This window comes from Patagioenas fasciata, chromosome 7 (genome assembly GCF_037038585.1).
Source record: "Patagioenas fasciata isolate bPatFas1 chromosome 7, bPatFas1.hap1, whole genome shotgun sequence".
NCBI classification, from domain to species: domain Eukaryota; kingdom Metazoa; phylum Chordata; class Aves; order Columbiformes; family Columbidae; genus Patagioenas; species Patagioenas fasciata.
The window spans coordinates 27437002-27457752 of record NC_092526.1 but is presented as its reverse complement, the minus strand read 5'-3'; the positions used below and the strand labels follow the sequence as shown (position 1 = coordinate 27457752).

At 38.6% G+C, this 20751-nt stretch overlaps 1 protein-coding gene across 3 annotated transcripts in view; it reads right to left on the bottom strand.

Annotated features, from left to right (window-relative positions):
* COL3A1 (collagen type III alpha 1 chain) overlaps positions 1–20751 on the bottom strand; it is a 51685-nt gene that overhangs the window by 7081 nt on the left and 23853 nt on the right. For 2 of the 3 annotated variants that reach the window (XM_065841420.2, XM_071811170.1), the window contains 36 exons: positions 18228–18293; positions 17567–17620; positions 17297–17350; positions 16485–16538; positions 16274–16327; positions 15782–15835; positions 15243–15287; positions 14985–15038; positions 13982–14026; positions 13226–13279; positions 12745–12843; positions 12582–12626; positions 12365–12463; positions 11568–11621; positions 11317–11424; positions 10080–10133; positions 9859–9957; positions 9098–9151; positions 8643–8741; positions 8417–8470; positions 8233–8286; positions 7633–7686; positions 7291–7344; positions 7043–7087; positions 6853–6951; positions 6644–6751; positions 6043–6096; positions 5005–5058; positions 4847–4900; positions 4189–4242; positions 3745–3852; positions 3479–3532; positions 2919–2972; positions 1398–1559; positions 1176–1283; positions 272–379 (listed from right to left, as the gene is read on the bottom strand). In XM_065841420.2, coding sequence (XP_065697492.1) covers positions 272–379; positions 1176–1283; positions 1398–1559; positions 2919–2972; positions 3479–3532; positions 3745–3852; positions 4189–4242; positions 4847–4900; positions 5005–5058; positions 6043–6096; positions 6644–6751; positions 6853–6951; positions 7043–7087; positions 7291–7344; positions 7633–7686; positions 8233–8286; positions 8417–8470; positions 8643–8741; positions 9098–9151; positions 9859–9957; positions 10080–10133; positions 11317–11424; positions 11568–11621; positions 12365–12463; positions 12582–12626; positions 12745–12843; positions 13226–13279; positions 13982–14026; positions 14985–15038; positions 15243–15287; positions 15782–15835; positions 16274–16327; positions 16485–16538; positions 17297–17350; positions 17567–17620; positions 18228–18293 — 2523 coding nt within the window. The remainder of the gene's footprint in view (positions 1–271; positions 380–1175; positions 1284–1397; positions 1560–2918; positions 2973–3478; positions 3533–3744; positions 3853–4188; positions 4243–4846; positions 4901–5004; positions 5059–6042; positions 6097–6643; positions 6752–6852; positions 6952–7042; positions 7088–7290; positions 7345–7632; positions 7687–8232; positions 8287–8416; positions 8471–8642; positions 8742–9097; positions 9152–9858; positions 9958–10079; positions 10134–11316; positions 11425–11567; positions 11622–12364; positions 12464–12581; positions 12627–12744; positions 12844–13225; positions 13280–13981; positions 14027–14984; positions 15039–15242; positions 15288–15781; positions 15836–16273; positions 16328–16484; positions 16539–17296; positions 17351–17566; positions 17621–18227; positions 18294–20751) is intronic. The other variant, XM_071811169.1, reaches the window with a different exon arrangement.

Below are 20751 nucleotides of genomic sequence, written 5' to 3'. Positions count from 1 at the left end.
AAGATCTACCAGACCTGCATTATTTTGTAGGCCTGCAGGCAGCGCAGTCTCTTGTTCAGTTGCAAGTGAGACAGACACGTGGCCCACAGGTAGTAAAAGGTAGAGAAGAGAGAGCAGCCTACACCATCTTATGTGAGGATGTAATCTGGCCAGGCCCTTTATGCATCAAGCACTTGAGGGAGGCTTTGTGACCCTTACTGCATATTTACTGCCCGAGTCTCCCATCTGTAATGCGCTTGCTAGAGCAGGAAGGTCTAACATGTACACTCACATCTCGGCCAGGCTCTCCAGGTAAGCCCCTCTGCCCAATAGGACCTTGTGGACCAGGAGCACCGCGTTCTCCTGGGACACCATTGATGCCTGGTTTACCATCTTCACCCTGAACAAGAGGGAAAGGATTTTGTTTCAGATAAATACCTATAAATAATACCATTGTATCATACATCTTTAATTAAATACGCAGTGATTGTGAAGGAGACCTAATAAAGTGAAGGGCCAGGGTGACTTTGGTGATTGTAAATACTCAAAATAAGAAAGATAAAGACTTGGCCAACTAGTTTCTTTTCATCACTAGTATTAGTCATGCAAGGCCATCGAACCCAGGGAACATTCCTTATTTTGTCAGCTAAGAAATAATAAATGGGTTGGCCTCTTGTTTTGTTCCTAAAAACAACCACCAAAGCAGTTAACAAAAAAATGCTGCTCTATCACAATATTACTGATAAAATACAAACTAAGCCTCGCACCACCTTTTCTAGAGAGAGGTGAAAGTATTTTCTTGTTTGGGTCATAATATTTAAGCAAGAAACATATTGAGAATTAAGCAAATATAACTTGCAGTATGTGAAACAATGACTCAATTCTTGTCTCAATGAGAGTTTATAGCCCATTCCCCTCCTTAGGTGGGTGAAGCTGGTTATAGATTCTAGATAATCTGCTCCAGGACTCGTCGTAACAGGGGTTAAAATCAACTTTGCATCCTGCAGCTGCTTGTTACTGGACATTTTAAAGCCTGATCTTATGGATGTAAACAAAAATAACTGTACCGTGTGTTGTCTCTGGACAAAGAATACAACACATTCATTACTTTTTTGTAACAAAGAGCTATTTTCAGCAGCTGAATTACAGTTGTTGCCTTAGCTCTGGGGCTGTTGCTACAGAGAATGCACACTCACCTTGGCCCCTGCCATCCCGGGAGGACCGCTTGGGCCACGCAGACCTGGCAAACCTGTGTTACCCCGGCCACCGACGATGCCTTGAGGACCTGGTTCACCTGGTGCCCCCTGTTTAGGAAAAGGTCAGCTCAGTCAATACTGGGGATCTTCAGCATTCAGCAGGTGGCTTCTTATTCTTGACAATCCCTGTCAATTAGTATAACTGGCTGGCCATGTACTTACCCTTTCTCCTCGTGCGCCTGGTGGCCCTTTTTCACCAGGTGAGCCGGGCTCACCTCTTGTTCCAGCAGGTCCTGGACTGCCAGGAGAACCAGAGCTACCAGGAGGTCCAGGAGGCCCATCCTTGCCTGCAGGCCCCACGTTACCAGGGGGACCTGGACTACCCTAAAAGGAATTTGAAAGAAGAGTGTGAGCTGTGGCATCTGAAACAGTAGTGCATGCTCCCTGGTGTTGATCTTTCCTCATGAAAGCCAAGCAGATGATTCACTGCCTGAAGGTAGATTTAGGGTCCAACCTCTATGCACCCAACTCTGATCTGGTCTTATAAAGAGAATCCTTTCACCTACCACTTTCAAACCTGTTTTTTGTCTCCCTACTGTCTGGACATACGGTTTGCATCATCCAACACCTGCACAGTTGGATGCCCAGTGTTTGTCATGCAGCCAACACAGGATACACGTTCCTTACCCAGGGCTCTGCCACAGAAACTTGAAATAGTTGCAGACTCTACTGATTTCTTGAATTACTTAAAGCCAGATGCCTTTAAAGGGCTATCTTGGACATGTGCAAAATGTCTTTCATTAAAACTCTCAGCCAATCCATGGAAAGAATTACAGTGACTTTGATAGGACCTTTAATTAGAATCCTACTCCTTATTCAGCAATATTCGAATTTGTATCTGTCTGTAACTATAAGGCAGAAAACAAACATCTCTTTATCCAAATACCAAAGTTTTCTTTCTTTATATCTCAGTTACTGTACAACAAAAGATAACTTACAATTTTTACTTTAAAAGGGTTAAATCTATTTTATCATTTGTATTTCCTTAATTTTTAAGGAATCAAAAATCAGAATATAATTTTTACAATGCGAATAAAAAGTAGATGCCTGTTGAACTTTTCTTCACACACATAGATATTCTATAAAATACTGAAATTAGCTGATGCATCAGCATACATTTTTATAATGGGACACTGAAGACCGGTAGCTTAAACTTCAGATGCAGCCCAGATCATAAGAGAGGAAATTTTGCTGCAAGAATCTTTCCAAACTCCTCTCTCCCAAGGTAATGAAATTTTATGTCATTCCATTCTACATGCAACTAAAAAAAATTCTCATCAGGGATCTACAAAATGTAATTTTAGAAACACATAGCAATTCAAGGTGCTGAATTCAATATTTCTTGCATCTTAAAAGAACAAGAGCAAAGACAGGATGTCTGCCATCCACAGAAATAAGGACCCAATCCAGGAGAAGGACTCCACTAGCTCTGATGGGCTTTGGAAAACAAATGGTAACAGAAGGATTGTCAAGATAATAAGTGAATAAATTGCTATTCTGTATGAAATAAGAGGAGAATAAATGCTATTTTGTGGAATTTTTTCCCCTAAGTCATAGTCAAAATGCTTTTGTTTCTCCTATATTCATGTCAAGGTACATACAGCTTAATATAGTGTAAAATATATTAATATATGTCTAAATATATCCACAAGGTAAGAATAAAGAGGGGATAAGACAACTTACATTACTGCCAGGGGGACCAGGTAGACCACGAGCACCAGGGAAACCAGCAGCACCCTGTAAGAAATCAATACTTTTAGTTGTCATTTTCTGAAGATTAGAAAAACATGAACAAATTGATTTTTATAGAGTGTCTGACTTTGAATTATATTTAGCTGTTTTGCTTAAAACAGGTTTGTTTGTTTGTTTGTTTTTGTGGGGATTTGTATTTTTTTTGTTTTGTTTGTTTGTTTTGGCAAGGAAATGTCTCACATGTTCCTCAAAGGTGAACAAGTGGGCTCTGAGAAACTTGGCAAAGACAGCATGTGAATCTAATAACTGTGTAGATAAGCCATTTTATAGCTTTGGGTCAGTGTGCTGAAAGCTATTTTGGCACCTTACTTACACTAAAATCAATGTAATCCAGATCACTAAACACCTGAACTTCAATTACTCATTCTGGAACACTAATTATTCTTGAACTGCAGATATTGAAGTCACTGAAGGTATTATTTTTCATTTACATCGTGTTTATTGTAATAGATAGAGTTATTTATCACTGTCTTTGTCAAAGAGATACTCACAGGGCCTCCAGGAGATCCACGTTCTCCCTTTATTCCTTGGGGACCAGGTGGACCCTACATGGAAGGAAATAAGATAGAGGAAATTATTTGATAAATACATAAAAAATACCAGAAGTGTCATGAAGTGTCAGGCAGTTCAAATGCTTACACTTGGGCCCAGCCATCCCGAGGGAGCTTAGTATATATACAATTGTCAGGAACATAAACTGTGAACTGAAAACTCAAGAAACCTCTCTCTGAAGCAATAAGGAACAGTAAAAACTTACTGGTGCACCGGGACCACCTTGTGGACCTGCAGCTCCAGGGGGTCCAGCCTCTCCTCTCAGACCAGGTGGGCCTCTTTCTCCTTTCCCACCAGGTTCTCCATTTTGGCCCTGTAGAAAATTTATATTGTTATTTTACAACTCAAAAAATGCAAATGATATCACTGTAATAAGAAACCCTATCCAGCTACACTTCAGAAGGGAACTTAACTATTAAATTAAATGTGAATGCAGTTGAACTCTGTTGGTCTACAAGTAAAGGAAGGGAAGGATACAGACATTTTGCACTATGTGTGACCAAGTACAGAAATAGTAGTAAATTAAACCAATTATGTAGCAGGTATATATATTAAAGGGATTACAGAAAACCCTTCTGAGATGTGGATGAACTTAGAGAAACTAAAAGCTGATAAACACATTCAATTGCTTTTAAGTATTTATACTTACTGGAGCTCCAGGGAAGCCAGCAGGTCCAGGAAGACCTTGTTCTCCTCGTTCACCCTGTAGAAAACAACATGTCAGCAATGCAAGATGCTAGAAAGATAGGCTTCACTTTACAAGTTAGGGAACACTCCCACGAATACTGCCAAAGTTTCTTTGTCTTACCAGCCTTTAGAGGAAAAAAAACCAAGCAAACAAACCAAGAGTTGGTGCTGAGCTCTAAAAACAACTGTTCAGGAATTATCTGATGATTACTTAAAGTGTGACAAACCAATCTCAGTTACACCTCTATAAACCCTTAGCAAAATCCACAGTGTTCCCCAGATCCAGCTGAGATCCAAATATGCTTGTTTTATCAATCTAAAATACAAATATAAGAATATTTTTTAAAGTTTGAACAACTGTAAGAAGGAAACAACTATTGCTCACGCTCCTGTCCTGACCTGTCACCACAGCCCACCAGCCCCTTTACACTGTTATAAGCTCTGATCTTCTGAAGACCTTAGCACCTGTAAATCCCAAGACTCAACAGGAGCCAAATATGCTTATTTATTTTGGCCACAAGCCACGTGTGTTCCTGGCAGGGCAGGTGCCACACTGATGTCTATATGTGGCCAGAGGAGCCACGGTAAAGTTCTACTGGCAGAAAAGTGCTGTCACTTACAGGACCACCACGGGAACCCATGGGGCCTGGGGCTCCTGCCGGACCAGTCTCTCCCTGTAAGGAACAAGAATGATAAATGGGTGGTTTAATTCTTCCCGTGGGACAGCCACCAGTGTGACTGTTTGCAGTGTCAAACATAATTACAAAGGACTCTTTACCTTATCTCCAGGTGGGCCAGCAGGACCAGGAGGACCAATGGGACCCACATTACCCTAAAAAATTAGAAAAGAATACATTTTTGTATCAAAATATGACAATGCTAATTCCTCTATTTTGATCAATAGCATTTATGTTTCAGCATAATCAGGTTGCTATAGATATTTAAATGGAAGCAAGTCTACAGTGCCAGTGTGTTGTTGCAACTATGTTTTGGAGCAACACTGATCACACCATTTTGCAATGAGAGAAGTTTCCAATTTTTTTTTTTTTTCCTTTTTCCCCCACCATCTAAACCTAATCCAAAACCTCTCTCAATGGTAGACAATGAAAGTTATCCTTTGCCCTAAATTTTCATAGAGATTATTGGTCCATATTTCTTCAGTATATGTTCAACACCTCTTCACTAGCCCCTTTTTTCTTCCTTGAGAATTTAATGCATATCTGATGGTTTGTAATACATTTTTTATATTTCTTACATCTCATACACCTGCAATTTTATATTTGTCACCCCCTTCATTATTTTCATCTATATACTGCTTGCAGGTACTCAGTAAATGTATGTATATATTTCAAGTGTCTGTTTTATGTATATGCTATATAGATGTATAAATATATCATATATAGTAACCTGTAGAAGCATTCTGTATGACAACACTTACTGTCATCCTGTCTCTTTGTGCTTCGTTATAACCAGCATCTTCCTCATCAGTCAGCTAGATTTAGTTATTTAGCTAGTAACATCTTCTCTACTTCTGTATCAGTGCTTTCCCTCCAAAACATTGTCCCAATTAATTATAATCTTCTGCTTGCAAAAAAAATCTATAGTATCTACCCAAGCAGCTGTAATCACAAAAGCTAATATTAAGTCTAGTTTAGTTAACGAAACCAGATTTTCACTGCTGGAATGAAATACAATGCGATTACAGCTTTACCTCTCCTAGATTATATTTATTCACTGTAAGCTTACTCATGCTTTAAGTGTAGACTATGTGAAGCTAATTGATAAACTGCTAGATGTTTAAATAAAGAGTACTCACTCTCTCTCCTCTTGCACCAGGAATGCCATCAGCACCTTTGCCACCAGGTTCTCCCTAGCAAGGATGGGATGTAAAAAGCATAAGCAAAAAGCAAGCATAAGACAAGCATAAGGAGGGGAAAAAAAGGAGGATACTGAGGAGAAGATCTCAAATTGAGGGTGTCTCAATAACCAGGTTTCCTTAGTGTGATGATACCAAACTAAACTTGGGGATGGCGTTCTCCCCAGTATTCAGCATCAGATACTGAATATTTGACGGAAAAAACCCCGAATTGACTCAAAATGGAGTCTATGCCGAACTGTTTACCCATAGTATGAACTATTGTCATTGTTTATCAGCTTGATCAGAACTGTTTTGATGTATCCCTCCCCCAAGAGACGTAACACAGCAAAGTATCCAGCAATATATCAAACGAGGTGAAAAATCCTGTATCTTTTTAACATACAGGACTGATATCACACTGCTAAATCAACAATACTGCTATGCAGTCATTTCCTCTGAGATCAGGCCGAAAGTGAAAATGTGAACAAATCCAGTGGCTTATGGGAAGCAAAACTGGAGTTAGTATAAATCTGGCAGTGTGTGTGTGTGGGCGTGTCACCTTATCCCCTTTTGGTCCAGGACTTCCAGAAGCTCCTCTTTCTCCCGGCATTCCCTGTAAGCCAGGCAGCCCTGTGCCTCCAGGGGGTCCAGGAGGTCCAGGAGGACCCTGAAGAGTAACAAAAAAATAATTAGAGAAAGATTAAAAAAAAATAAAAAAGAACCCAAATGATGCATATAGTAGCAGGAAATAAGCAAGTCTGTGGGTACCTTGGCACCTTCTGAGCCAGCAGGACCTGGCCCACCCCTTGTTCCAGGAGGCCCTGGAGGACCCTGTGCACCACGTTCACCTGGGACACCATTTTCACCCTGTGGCAAAGAAATGTGTTATTCTTGGTTGGCAAGTTCATAGTTTGTTAACTCCTTACAGTAATTAGAGAACTGTTGTTGTTTGATTTACCTTAGGGCCTGGGAATCCGGGTCCTCCAATATCACCTTTTGGCCCCTGTTTATGATAGAAAATAAATCTAAGTTGTCCACGCACTTAGTGAATCTGCATTGTGGATGGCACTCTGTTTCTCTTGCCTATTAGCCCTTAAAGCAGACTTCTCTGCTCTGCAGAGTGCCGATGATTGATAGCTGAGTTTGGAAATGTAATCTAATATATTTTTCATTGTTTTTTTTTTTTAAAAAGGAAGTACTACTTACTGGTTCTCCAGGCTTTCCATTCTCTCCAGCTGGTCCTGGTCCACCAGGCAATCCCTATATGAAGGAACAGTATTATTATCTGTTACACAGATAAACTATGCTTTTTCCTATCTAGCAGATATTTTTGACAGGAAGATGTGTAGCCAGCTCATTCCAATCCTTTACAAAGTAGGAGGTGCTAATTTGATAGCTAGCAGGTTTATGTGACATGATCTATTGGGCTGGCCATCTGGTTTGCAATTATTAAATACTAAGCAAGAAGTTTTGTCAAGTGGTTGATTTCTCTGTGTGTTAAGTCTACTAAAAACAATCAGAAACTAATAAACAGTAAGCACACAGCACCTGGAGACCAGGTGGCCCTGCTGGTCCTGGTTCTCCTCTCTCCCCAGAAGCACCCTGAAATCAAACAAAAGAGGGGGAAAAAAAAAGTGAGCTTGTCTGAGAACATTTCAACATATAAACACCTCCACACCACCTCTAATCTAGGTGTCTTTATCATGAGCTAATGACGATGTTACACAATCTGAAAGGCTAATATATCTTGGTGTTCCGGTATTTGCTCTTTTTGTTCCAACCATTAGATATAATTCAGCAGACACATTTATACTTGGTACTAGTCTGAAATGCCAGCTCTGATAAATGTTAAAGGGAGCAATAATTGCTTCAATTTAAAAAGTTGGTAGATACCCAAGAGCTCTAAATAGACTTTTCATTTCAACTTATACCAGCTATACCTGACTCAGGTTTCTCCTAACAAAGTTTTGAGTATTAATTTATTAAAATACTGGCAAAGAAGAGTTCTTTTATTTATCTTCAGAAAAGGAGATTTCTTTATATCATTAAAAATGTTTTCCTTCCCCTCAATTCACAGTCTCTATCTGCAGATACCAGACCACCTTGGCAATAACTCACAATAGTCTTTTACAGGACTACCACACTTACAGTAGGTCCAGGAGGACCTGGGAGGCCAACATCACCGTTCTTCCCAGCAGGACCCTACAGAAAGACAAAATTATGCTATTTACTATGGGTTGACACAATTTTTAGGAGTTACAAAATTATTATTAAACATATTATGTCATTAGTGAAGTAATACGTAATTAAACAGAATGTTAATGAAACTTACAGGTGTTCCAGGTGGTCCACCAGGGCCTCTTTCTCCGTTCTTACCGGGTGCACCCTTACAAAAGAGAACGATCACATTTAGAATCTGAGAGATCACGTTTAGAATTCCTCTTCTGCTCAACACACCTTAAGCTTAATTTAAAGCAGCATAACTTAAAGCTACAGCACCCGATAGTCCCACTATGGAGCAGCTGAGCAGCTGAAAAACATGGAAAAATCCCACTCACCTCATTGCCCTTTGGACCAGGGAACCCCATGACACCTGGTTGACCACGGGGGCCCGGGGGGCCAGGTGGACCAGAACGGCCAGATTCACCCTGACTACCCTGGGATTAAATAATAAAAAAAGACAATATGGCATTTGTTAGGGGAAATAAAGGAATATCCATGACTTATTAGATAGTGAGTGAGGGTGAGATCAGGCTATAGACATTGTCGCCTAAACTTATTTATGTGTTTTGTATTATTTCAACTAAGCTTCTGTATACTCTGTATTTTAAATAGTATTAAATGACAAGATTTACAGAATGTTATTACAATGAGACAGCATATAAAGTGCTCTGGTAATTAAAACTAAAAAAGAGACAATCTGACTGTGATAACAACCTGTCATGTAGATGGTGTGGAATGAGGGTAAGGTCAGTAGGAGGACTGGGCTAAAATATTTGCACAATGTACGTACTGGAGGGCCAGGTTTCCCATCGCTTCCAGGGCTTCCTGGAATTCCAGGCAAACCCTACAATGAAAGAGAAAAAGGTGTTATTCTTCAGTTTAAAATGTACAGTATTAAGTTACAATACACAAATATAAATATATAACAACACATTTTAAACTACTTGCCTGATTTTAACCTCTTTAATGAAGATTAAAACTCCTCCCATTTCCCCCCATCTCATTATGGAGAAAAATCAGAGAAAGCTAACAAATTACTTTGTTAAGAGTTTCTTTCTCCAAGAGTCATTGGATATGATCAATGCATTGTACACTAACCAATGTGCACAAAAGTGGTATTCTTTCATTATTTGGGAAGAAAACTCATTTCAGATGGTAAAAATCAAGGAATGAAACAATTTTGACTAGGTACCTCTACTTAAAAGTAACAAAATTTATAACGTATTTTAGTTAACTTGTTTTATATTTTTAAATATTATTTTTGTTATATTTTAAATAATTCATTGCCATTTCCAATAAAATCTTCTCTAGCTTCCAGAAGCCTGCAGTCAGGCTGACTTTTGGATTTCAATGCATTTGTTGTCAGCAGTTGCTAATTTTTAGTATAGCTCACAGAATGTTGTTACATTCTGTATATACTACACAACAGGTTATTTGAGACATAAATGTATGTATATACTCAAAGGAATTAAGATTGCATTTTTCTAATTGGATTCCTGTATTGTCTCAGCTCAGAGTTTATCTCTGTTTCTTGGAGATGTCTCGTCTTACTCTCATTCCAGGAAGCCCTGGGCCTCCATCTTGTCCACGCTCTCCTGCGGGTCCACTGGGGCCAGGAGGACCTGGGCTGCCACGTTCACCGGCAGGACCCTACAAACGAGATGTTACAACTCACAGCAAGGAAATCGGCATCAGACTGAATCTGAAATTTTCCACTCAGATTCACACGGGTTCTTCAGAAGTTTGGGTTTTTTCTAGAGGAAGACTTCTACCTTTTCACCTGGAAGTCCATTGCTACCGGGTAGGCCACGGAAACCGGGGGAGCCCTGCCGAATAAAAGAACAAAATATGGATCATAGGCAATAGAACTTAGGTAAAGGTAACTGTTTTTTTTCTACACTATTTACCATTAGACATGTTATTATGAAAATTAGTGAAAAAAATAGAGGGAAATTACATTTCACTGTAGCAAGAAAGTCTACAGAATTATTTTCTCCTTGGATACAACTCTCCTTCTGAAATCATAGTCCATCCTCCATTATTTTTAACTGGCCCAGCGTTGGTTACTTGTTTCATGAGTTTTCCAAATTTGTATCAAAAATAACCCATTCAGCCTTGAACAATTATTTTCTTCTAATTCAATACTGAAAAGAGGTCTATTGTTTAAATATTTATATTTACTACTATCTTCATTGCTTACAAGAAATTTGAATTATAAAATTAAATTTGCAGCCCCGTTTATATATGTAGTTTGCTGAATATGTTCACTTTGCATCTTGGGTTTCCTCATAGCTTCAGCAAACACTCCAATTATCACCAGTAGGTGTTACAAACAGATCAGCACAATTTCCTTTGCTTCAGATGGGAACAGGAATTTAAACTTTTTAAGGGTATTGCTATTATTTTGTTGAATAAATAACTCAGTAGTTTCTTTGTGAGAAGGCTATTTGGAAAATTATCGAATCTACTGGCCAAAAAACCTGTTGGTAATAAAGATATCATAACTTAGAAGACATCCTGACAATATAGATTTTTATTGACATTATTGACATTTAAGATCTATTGACAATGAAGATGTTGACATAAAGACATATCCTGAATGTAGAAGAATTTGCATTAATTTCACTTTCCAGAGCTGAAATGTTGTGATTGTTCATTTTTGTTAACTGAGAAATTTGTATCTTTTTTTTTTCCTGTGTAGTTCTCATATTTTGTGGTTGCTTTTCAGCACAAATCTTTTGATACCACTTCCTGGCATATAAAATCACTGTTTCTTCAATATCAAATAAAGAAATTAATTTATTTCAGACCAAGAACGAAGTGCTACAATTCAGATAAGGAACTAGATAAGCCTCTTCCCCAGTTTCGCAACCCAGTTTCACTTCTGGAATTTGGTGAGAACTGGTATGTAGCCAAATTTCTCTTTGAAGTATTTTGAACACCAGCTTTTGCTGTGTCTGTGTGAACTCGGAATGTGCCCCGCATGCGTGGCAACCCCCAGCAGCTTACCCTCTCTCCAGGTGTGCCAGGGGTACCGTTCTGGCCGGGTTCACCATTTGCACCTCTTTTGCCTTCCTCACCAGGAGGTCCAGGAGCACCTGGGGTGCCATTTTCACCCTGGCAACAACAACAAAAAACCCAGCTATGAAGTTAGAAGCCTCCAAAAAAAAAAACCCAGAACACCAAGTGTTGCATGGGGAATGATTCAGGGTTCCGACTTCCTTGGAAGAAGTTTCCAAATGCATTTTAAAATCACTTACACGCTCGCCTTTTGGGCCTGGTTCTCCTTTTGCACCGTCCTTACCAGGTTCTCCCTAAACAGGAGAAAATCCCATTAAAATTATGGATTGCAACAGGGTATTATTCTAGAGCTACTAGATGTACTGAACCATCAAGAACTAGACAGATATCTTTCAAATTATTGACTCATTTTTATTATTTGACATTCTGCAAAGGAATTAGTATGCACTAGTTGAACTGGGATGTGGACTGCATGGGCCTCCTTAAAAATCTGGTAAGGGCAAGAAGTGATACAATCTTAAAAACCACTGAGTAAAATTTTTTGTCTGTTTCTGAGCTATTTCAGACATCATCAAGATTTTTACTTGAAGTCCCTGAGTATTTTCTCTGACAAAGAACTACATGCGGTGTAAGGCTGTCAGGAAAGAGCCTCCTAGGGTGAATGACAGTGTAAGAGTAGTGGACTCTCGACTCCGCCCATGGGAATTTAAACAAACAGGTGAAATTAGCATTTTTGAATCAACGGATTTTGTCTAAGATAGCCATTTTAGACAAGCCTTTCTTTTGTTGTGTGTTTCAGAATTGATAATTTAGGAAAGCAAATAATATTGTATTTATGTATAATTTTTACTTATAGGAATATAGAAATGCATGAAAGAAATACATATTTATAAAAAATAAGTTCCTACTGTTATTAGAAAATAATTTATTAGATCATCTCAAGTTAATAGGACAAATTCAATTTTTAAAAAAATTATATCAGAACTACTTCCACCATACTTTTGTACAAACAGTGTAATGAACATTAGTAACTCACTGGAGAGCCTCTTGCTCCAGGGTTTCCACTTGTACCTGGAGGACCAGGAAGACCGCGGCCTCCTGGCAGACCAGGAGCTCCGGGAATACCAGCAGGTCCCTGTAGAGAGTGACACCAGGTGGACATGAGGACAGCATGGCATTGTTGGACTGCCCAGTCCAAACAGTACCCTCACCAACATGGTGCGGCAGAAGACAGTGACTGGAAAGGTACCTACCATTTCACCCTTGTTGCCAGGGCTTCCAGCTCTTCCAGGAGGTCCCTGAAAAAAATAAATGTATAAATAACTGTTGCTGCTAACCTAGGACTAAACCAAAAGACTTTGTGAAGGGCAGGTGGCACAACACTTTCCAGTTCTAATGTGGTATATGTGTGTGTACCTGAGGCCCAGGTGGCCCAGCATGACCCTGAGGGCCAGGTTCTCCTCTCTCTCCAGGACTGCCACTAGACCCAGCAGGACCAGGAGGACCAGCTTCACCCTACAGAAAAACAGTAAAAGGAGAAAATTAATGGATTTTAGCCTTGTCTCCAGGGCAATCAGTATGAGCTTCACAGCTTGTTCCTCTACTGTGGCCTCTTTGTGTGATGTGGGAAGGAGGTTATCACCACCACCATTACCACTGAGTGCAAGAGCCAGATCAGCTTGGTCTACCACTTCATGGCATTTTGGGGCGGATATTAATGAAAGTGGTGAGGATAGGGTTTGTATTGTGCTGCATATGAAAGCAAATCAGTTCTTGCAAACAGTGTAATAGCAGCCAGAAAATGGAGGATGAATAAAATAAAGATGTATAGTTACGTAAGGTGGCTAACTAGAGAAAGGACCACATCCTGTATTAATACACGTCTGTAGCTGAATACCTTAAAACCTGGAGAGCCTGGAAATCCTGCAGTTCCAGGAGGACCCGGGGGACCCTTAAAAGTGAAAGAAATACTATTAATGCAAAAGGTAAAAGCCATATGGAATTAATCTTAAGTTTTTAAAAAGTGCCTGATTATGAGATTTTTCTCTGAGTAAGGAAACACCTGGCAAAATAGCAAATATAAATCATGATGTAAAAGATGAAATTTGACTAGTCCTAAAATACTGCACCTACATCTTAATTACCCTTACTTTTACAAGTTCAGTTAAATTTCTGTATTGTAAATTCAAAAACCGTGAAAGCTATCATTAGAGAGGTTAAGTTATAAAAACTGTTTGAAATTTGTTGTAATTATAAAAAAGGTGTAGGACAAAAAAAGCCAATATAGCTGTTACACATTGAAGCTGACATGGTCACATTTCTAGGCGGATGGAAAATAAATTTTTTGCCCAGCTCAGACAACTAAATAATGTATTTGATAAGACCATTCAAAAGTTGATCTGCATAGAGAACAGCAATTGTATCTATCAGTATGTTATCTGAGAATAATCTGGGTTTGGATTTAGGCATTTTCTGATTTACAGTGTTAAAGCTCTGTTATTGCACTGTATGCTTCAAATATTTCAACTAACACTGCTATGAAACATAATTAAATAAAATGCTCCTTGAGTTTGCCAGCACTGCAGAATGTGGGCTAAAAGTAACTAGACTTGAGAAACACAAATACTTAGAGTCAAGCATCTGTAAGTCTTACAGGTGGGCCTGCTGCTCCTGGAGATCCGTCTTTGCCACTGGCACCCTACAGAAAGAAGAAGAGAGGTTTTGGGTATGGAGCACCACCCTGCACACAGAACCCACACGCTTTAATGCGCATGACTCACAGACCATCTTTTTGTGTCCGTACATTCCTACTTAGTTGACAAAGACCCAAGTATTCGTCAACTGTGAAATTCTAAAATAATAATTAAATGTTTTGTGAAGGAATATTGAACATTTTATGTGACTTTCACTGTAATGATTAGACAGCAAGATGCAAAAATGTATTCTTATTACATTTCTTGAAGAAATAACAGTTACAAAGCATCATCTGTGCGGACAGTTAAATAGGATTGCGATAGATGTATATTTCAAAGTAACAGCTCTAATTCACATGAAAGACTAAAATTTCCCTCCAAAACCCTAACAAACAGTGCTATGGTTTAAATCCTGTTGCCTGTCTTGTAGACATACTATATTGGGTCTGCTGCTCAGGTTATACAGCGTTTGTATGGACAAGTTGCTGGTTATTACACTGTAGTGGTGCTTCCTTGATTGTGTTGTGCACCATGAGCTACGATTTCCTTCAGAGCAAAGAATGTACCCCCTAATCTCAAAGAGTAAGTTTATAATTTTTTGCAAGTTCCTTCTGAGATTGCAGTTTTCCCTCTCTCTGCCTTCCGCTGCTGCCCTTTGCTTCCACTCCTCCCTCTTATTCCTGTTGGTTGAACCTGAGCTTATGCTGCAACACTGAACTATGTGTGATCTATCCATTTAAAAAAAGAAATAGAAAATATGATGGTGAACATGTGAGTTAGAAGCGCTACATCTTTAATTCGGGACTCAAAAGTTTTCATGTATGATTTTACAGGTGCTGTATAGTTTTCTAATCCTTTGCATTGAAACTGCTTAAAGGTAAATCTAGGTAGCAAGGAATTCTCAACATATTCAAACAAAATACGTGCTGTTTCTGGTTACGAACAAGAGCTGCAATTACTTACAGGGCCACCAGGATTCCCAGGTCTTCCTCTTTCACCAGCTGGACCTCTTGGTCCCTAGAAAACATAAGAAAACAAGTCTGTTAAATGGTTCCCGAAATAATATGGCTGAGCAAAGAGACATTGCTCTTATTTGTATCTTTCTCTATTGTTCAGTGCATACAGTGGGGTAATTAAAGTTAAAAGAAAGATGAGTAACTCAGTTAACTGCAAAGTGCCATTGGCACTTCCATTCAAATACTGCAAGATACACATATTTACCGGTTGGCCCGGTGCTCCGTTTGCTCCAGGAAGACCAGTTTCACCCTGTTATGGAAGGAAAACACCAATGACAGAATGAACTTTGGTGCAAACATTTTTTGTTTATTCAAGGGGGAGAGACATGAAACGAGACAGCCCAATCCATTGCCCCTTTCTGAGTGGTGCTGAGCATCCTCAGCATGAACTGAAGTCTGTGAGGTCTGAGAAGTCTAAACAAGTGCCAGAACAAAACACTTAAACAGAAAAAAACCATCAGGAAGACTTGGTCCTTTAACATTATGCAATAAAGTCAGATGACCCAGTCATGTCCTTTCATTTTGGATTCTCATCTTTATTACAGTTGGAAAATTAGGACATGATGTGGTTCAGAAAGTCTAACTCCTTTGGCAAGATTCTCATTCTTTTCATGGAGATATTCAGTGGGTTTCCTCTATGTTTAATGGATTTTTATAATTGCATAATATGCAAAGCATAGCTATATAGCAAATGATGGAGGGTATTACTCTACCTATTACAAATATGACACTACAGATTTTTACCTTTGGACCAGGAGCTCCACTGTCACCTCGGGCACCATCTTTTCCATCAAAACCCTGTGAGAAAGGAAAACCATTTCTGTGAAAAGTATGCGTCTTGGGTTCTGGAAAAATTGATTCCTCTTGACAGAATATTAACTCATAAAAAAACTCATATAAAGGGGCATAGTTTCAATAATGAGTGCTACGAGCTACTGGAACACCTTTTGAAAGAAAATTCTGTATCCTCCATCTCTCCATGGCTATTAGTTAAGAGCGGATGCTATTCTGAAAAGCACACTTCAGCCCAGCATTTGGGATGGAGCTCTACAATTGCAGAAGCTAGATTAAATTTAACAGTCTTTGTTATGGAAGGTCAGATTACATCTTCCAGAAACTGGCCTTTAATTTGATTATTCAGTCTCTTTAGCTGGGAACTGAAAGAGCACAACAGGGCAACACTGTAATTCGAGTAGAGTAACAGACCCAGCTATACTCGATATGCTCAATACTTACTCGTTGACCTTTCATCCCAGGCATCCCAGGCATTCCAGGGTGTCCCTTGTGACCCTAAGCACACAAATATAGAAAGATGAATAAATCCCATACTCACTGTATGAAGAGCAAAAGCCAATGTTCATTGTGTGTCACATTCATTTGACTAACTCAAAATGGGAAAACATAACCTTTAATTAGAAGACCATTGTTATTAGGGACTTTTCCATACCGGCAATCCAGGGATTCCACGGTCTCCATTTCTGCCTGGTCTTCCTGGTTCTCCCTATTGAAAGAAAGACATTTTTTTTCACTGCTTTGCTACTGCTTCAGTTACTGACAAAGAACCAGTCCTAGTAGATGAAGGTGAGTCAGAATAAGCAGGCAAAGCTTCCACCAGAGACAGCGGGAAAAATTATAGCAGGGTGATGGTTCATTATATGACCACCTTCCGAAAAACAGTTGCCAGAATTTAAAAAATAGATTTTGCACAGGATTTTGTGTAACATTTCAAACCAACTTTCGGAAGAGGTCATCACAGAAAAATTATTTTTCATGGTGAAACACTCAAAATGGACAAAAACTTTAGCTGCTTGTCTCACCTTGTACTATACCTATTCAGGATTCCCAGCTGTGAGACAAAAGACACTTAACTTTTACAAGATTTTAAGCAAGATTTTAAGGGAACAGACAGCTAGCACTACTGTCTGCTTTTCTTTATAACCGCTAATTTATTTTGCACCAGATCAAAATAGCATATTTTATGCTTATTTTTTGTTGTTGTTCTTGTGGGTTTTTTGTTTTTTGTTTTTAATTGTGTCTATCAAATCACCTGCAGAAATTGAAACTTTTTTGGAACAGACATTTATAGCTAAGGTAAACCAAATCTAGTTTCGTACAGTCATGTTGTTTGATCGAGAAATAGGGCAATCTTAAAAATTCTTAAATGCAATGGTATCAATGTGCTCTGCTGTCTTACCATTTAACTAACTTTCTTTCTTCCTTCCCATCTATTAATCACTGGATGATTAATAGTGAACTTACGTCTTTTCCTGGTGGACCAACTGGGCCTATCATTCCAACAGGGCCTGGAGGTCCCTGTAGAAAAATAATTACTATTAACTATAATAAAAATACTAAGACTCTTCAAATTAAAAATGCGTTTGGTGTTATAAAATACTTGTATATTTGACATACGTGATAGTAAACAGACAGAATTAACTGCATGATTTCAATTCACTCCAGTGATGACACAGATTCATGTTTGTATAGTCATGCCTTTAACATATATAGTGACAGGCAATGTATACGTACAGGAGGGCCAGGTTGTCCTGGTTCTCCAGGGGAACCTTGGTATCCAGCAGAGCCCTATAATGCAGCAAAAAAACAGGTAAGATTTGAACAAGCATCATTCCATGGTGCTACTCTGGTTTATAATAATCTCATAATCATAAGGAAAATGGTAGTCAGAACTGCCACCAAACGACAAAAGGTCAAATTAGCAAAACCAAGCAGAATATGTCTCCATGAATACAGAATTAAATCTGCTCCTCTAAAAAGAGATGTACGTAAAAAAAACCTCAAGACCCTGTGTATTTGCTGAATGTGTATTAGGTTTCCCACTTTCCTTTATCTCCACTTAAAATTCTGTATGAATAAATCTTCGGGACTGCTGACAGAGGATGAGAGGCAGTGGCATGTCTTAAGACAACCTTAGCTGACACCCCACAGAACTGCAGAAAGCTCAGGGAACACATGGCCTTAAGCAAACACAGTATATGGCACTCAGGCATCGGGTCCTGGTGGTGCACAGATGGTCCAACCCAATTAACAGAAGATCACATTTATCCATAAAATTCTTCAGCATAGTATCTAGATTTATCAGTTGAAAATGTACCTAATATTTATGACAGAGAAAAGGAGAAGTTCACATAAAAGAATATGAGATGGTTATGAAAAGATTAATTTTACTTACAGGGGGACCTGCATGACCAGGTGGGCCAGGAGGGCCACTGGGGCCAGGGGGTCCTGGAAAGCCACTCTGTAGTGCAGATTAAAGAACAGTCATCATATTAATGTAATATAGTTGTGAAGCTTAATGTAGTTTTAATAGTCACCAATAACTGTGAAAGAAATTTTTACATGTTAGTACAGAGAAAAATCCACAGTGACGTGCACTTCGTGCAGTAAAAAAGCAGCAGCAGTATATATACATTGCCAAATACATTGCCTGGTACCTACAGTCCCTTCAGAAAAGGGATCACTGGGTTTCTCTTTGCAGCCTTAGCTAATATAGTCCACAAGATATTTTCAAAGTTGTAATTTTTTTTCTTTTGATTCACTATTCCCCTTCTCTAGACCCCCAGAAAGGTGCTCACAGCTCATCTTTTCCGCTACCTAAACTGGAAGAACAGATAACTGGAATTCTTAATTTGTTAAAACAAGTAAATGAGCTTCAGCTTCTCTGCCATGTGACTGAGCTTTATTACATCTTCAGGGGTGGAGCCAAAGTGTACTAACAAACTTGCTTGCTAGTCTATTGATGCCAGATTTTGCTTTTTAAAACCATTTTTAAAATTACTCACCTGCATTCAGGAGCTATTTTATATACACAAACTATAGAAGAACTTTATATGATAAACTGTTTATGACCCTAGACTTCTTAGGACCTACAGGTATAGTGAATTAAGGCCATATTTCTGTTATTGTCAGTAAGGCAAGCATTTTCACCAGTGAAATCTCTTCTGAACTTTAACAGTACTAAACCATAATAAATAAATAATATCTGGACTAACCAAAGGACTCATAGGTCCATATATATAGGGTTTTACTCAAATCAGTAATACTGTTCCTTATTTTAACTGGTAAAAAAAGGGATTAAGATATTACTAAGGACATTGTCTATTTGGGATGAGTGCTGATATTTCTGCTTCCTGTAGCAACAACCACAAAAACATCTGATATGGAAAAACAGAAAATATTTGAAAATTAGCACAGTGGTTTACTGCAGGTGTATGTCATTCCTTAAAAAAAAAAAATCTTTTGTTAAATTAAACTCTTCATGGGTTCGATAAAGGCAAAACATTTGAAGCATATGAATTACATGAAAAACACCATGTACTGCAGTACTGACATTCTATTACATACCTTAATATTGTACATAATGTATTTCATAGGTTATTGTCATATTGTGTCAGAATAGGTCATGTATTACACGTTACGTGAACCTAACTTACTACACAAGATAAATACCATTACTATACTCTACTAGTATACTACTATACTACCAATATACTATGTCAATATTAGTTCACAGATTGTCTTTTGTCTGCAAAAGAGAATCACTGCAATATTTGCTGTTTTCTAGGACAAGAAGTACAGGAAGGGGGAGAGCAGTCAGTATTTGGGGAAATCCAGTTGCCTTCAATGTGTGACTACAACAAGCCATCCCTTGCTGCTAAGTGTTAGAACTCTTTGGTAGAAAATAACTCCGGATTCAACATGAACTGGAGCCATCAACTCATCAACTGCAATCAATTGAGAAGATGTATGGCTATAAACTAACAGGACATTATCTTTTTCTAGGTGCACACTGAGGAGATAAACCGATAGTTAGGTATGAGATTTGCTTGCTGCCAGCATCCCCAGGCTGTGAACAAATGAGCAGATTTTACTCAGAGTATGTGCAGTGGTGGAAAGAGACAAAGACAATGTGTGGAGGTTATATGAGCAAGTGAAGATAAACTGTGACATAGAGTACAACATTGGTCTACAAGCAGTGGAAAGCAGCTGGGAAGACAGGAATGGAGAGATGTGTGACTGAGGAAATACCAGGCACGGCCACCACCCAGAGACAAATGTTGGTGCTATAGCTAGGATTTTTTTATTTTATTACTCTTCCAAATTATTTCAAATTAATAAATAAATTAATCTGTGTAATGTTAGTGATAAATATTATTTAGTTCTAGCAAGTATAGTCACATCTGCCTATAACTACTCTGTTACTGGCTTTGCAGTCATGCATTGCATGATGCAATATAAAAGAGCGTATGACCTGAGAGTATACAAACAATTCTGGCTGAATACAGTCTAGGGCACATGTTTAAATTATTATTTTTTTAACTCAAATCCAGAAATCAGAGCACAAGGAATCACTAAGCACCTCAGGAAAAATGCCAAAATAGAGGGGAGTAATGATGCTTGTTAGCTGAAAGGTGTTTCAGTCATCTGCTTGGTTCAGCACATCCTATATTAAGACACCAAGTAGCAAAATGTAGATGATATGATAAGCTGTGGGCAAAAACTGTGAGGAACTGCAAACAAGTAAATGAATAAACAAATTCAAAACCAGATAGATGATCACATTAGCAAATGAACAAGGTAGAAATAAATGGATGAAAATAAAGGTGAGAAAATAATGAACTATATTTCAGGAAAAACAGCTGTCATGATTAGTAAAATTTGTTTCACAAGATGATCTGATGGAACCCTAAGAAGTA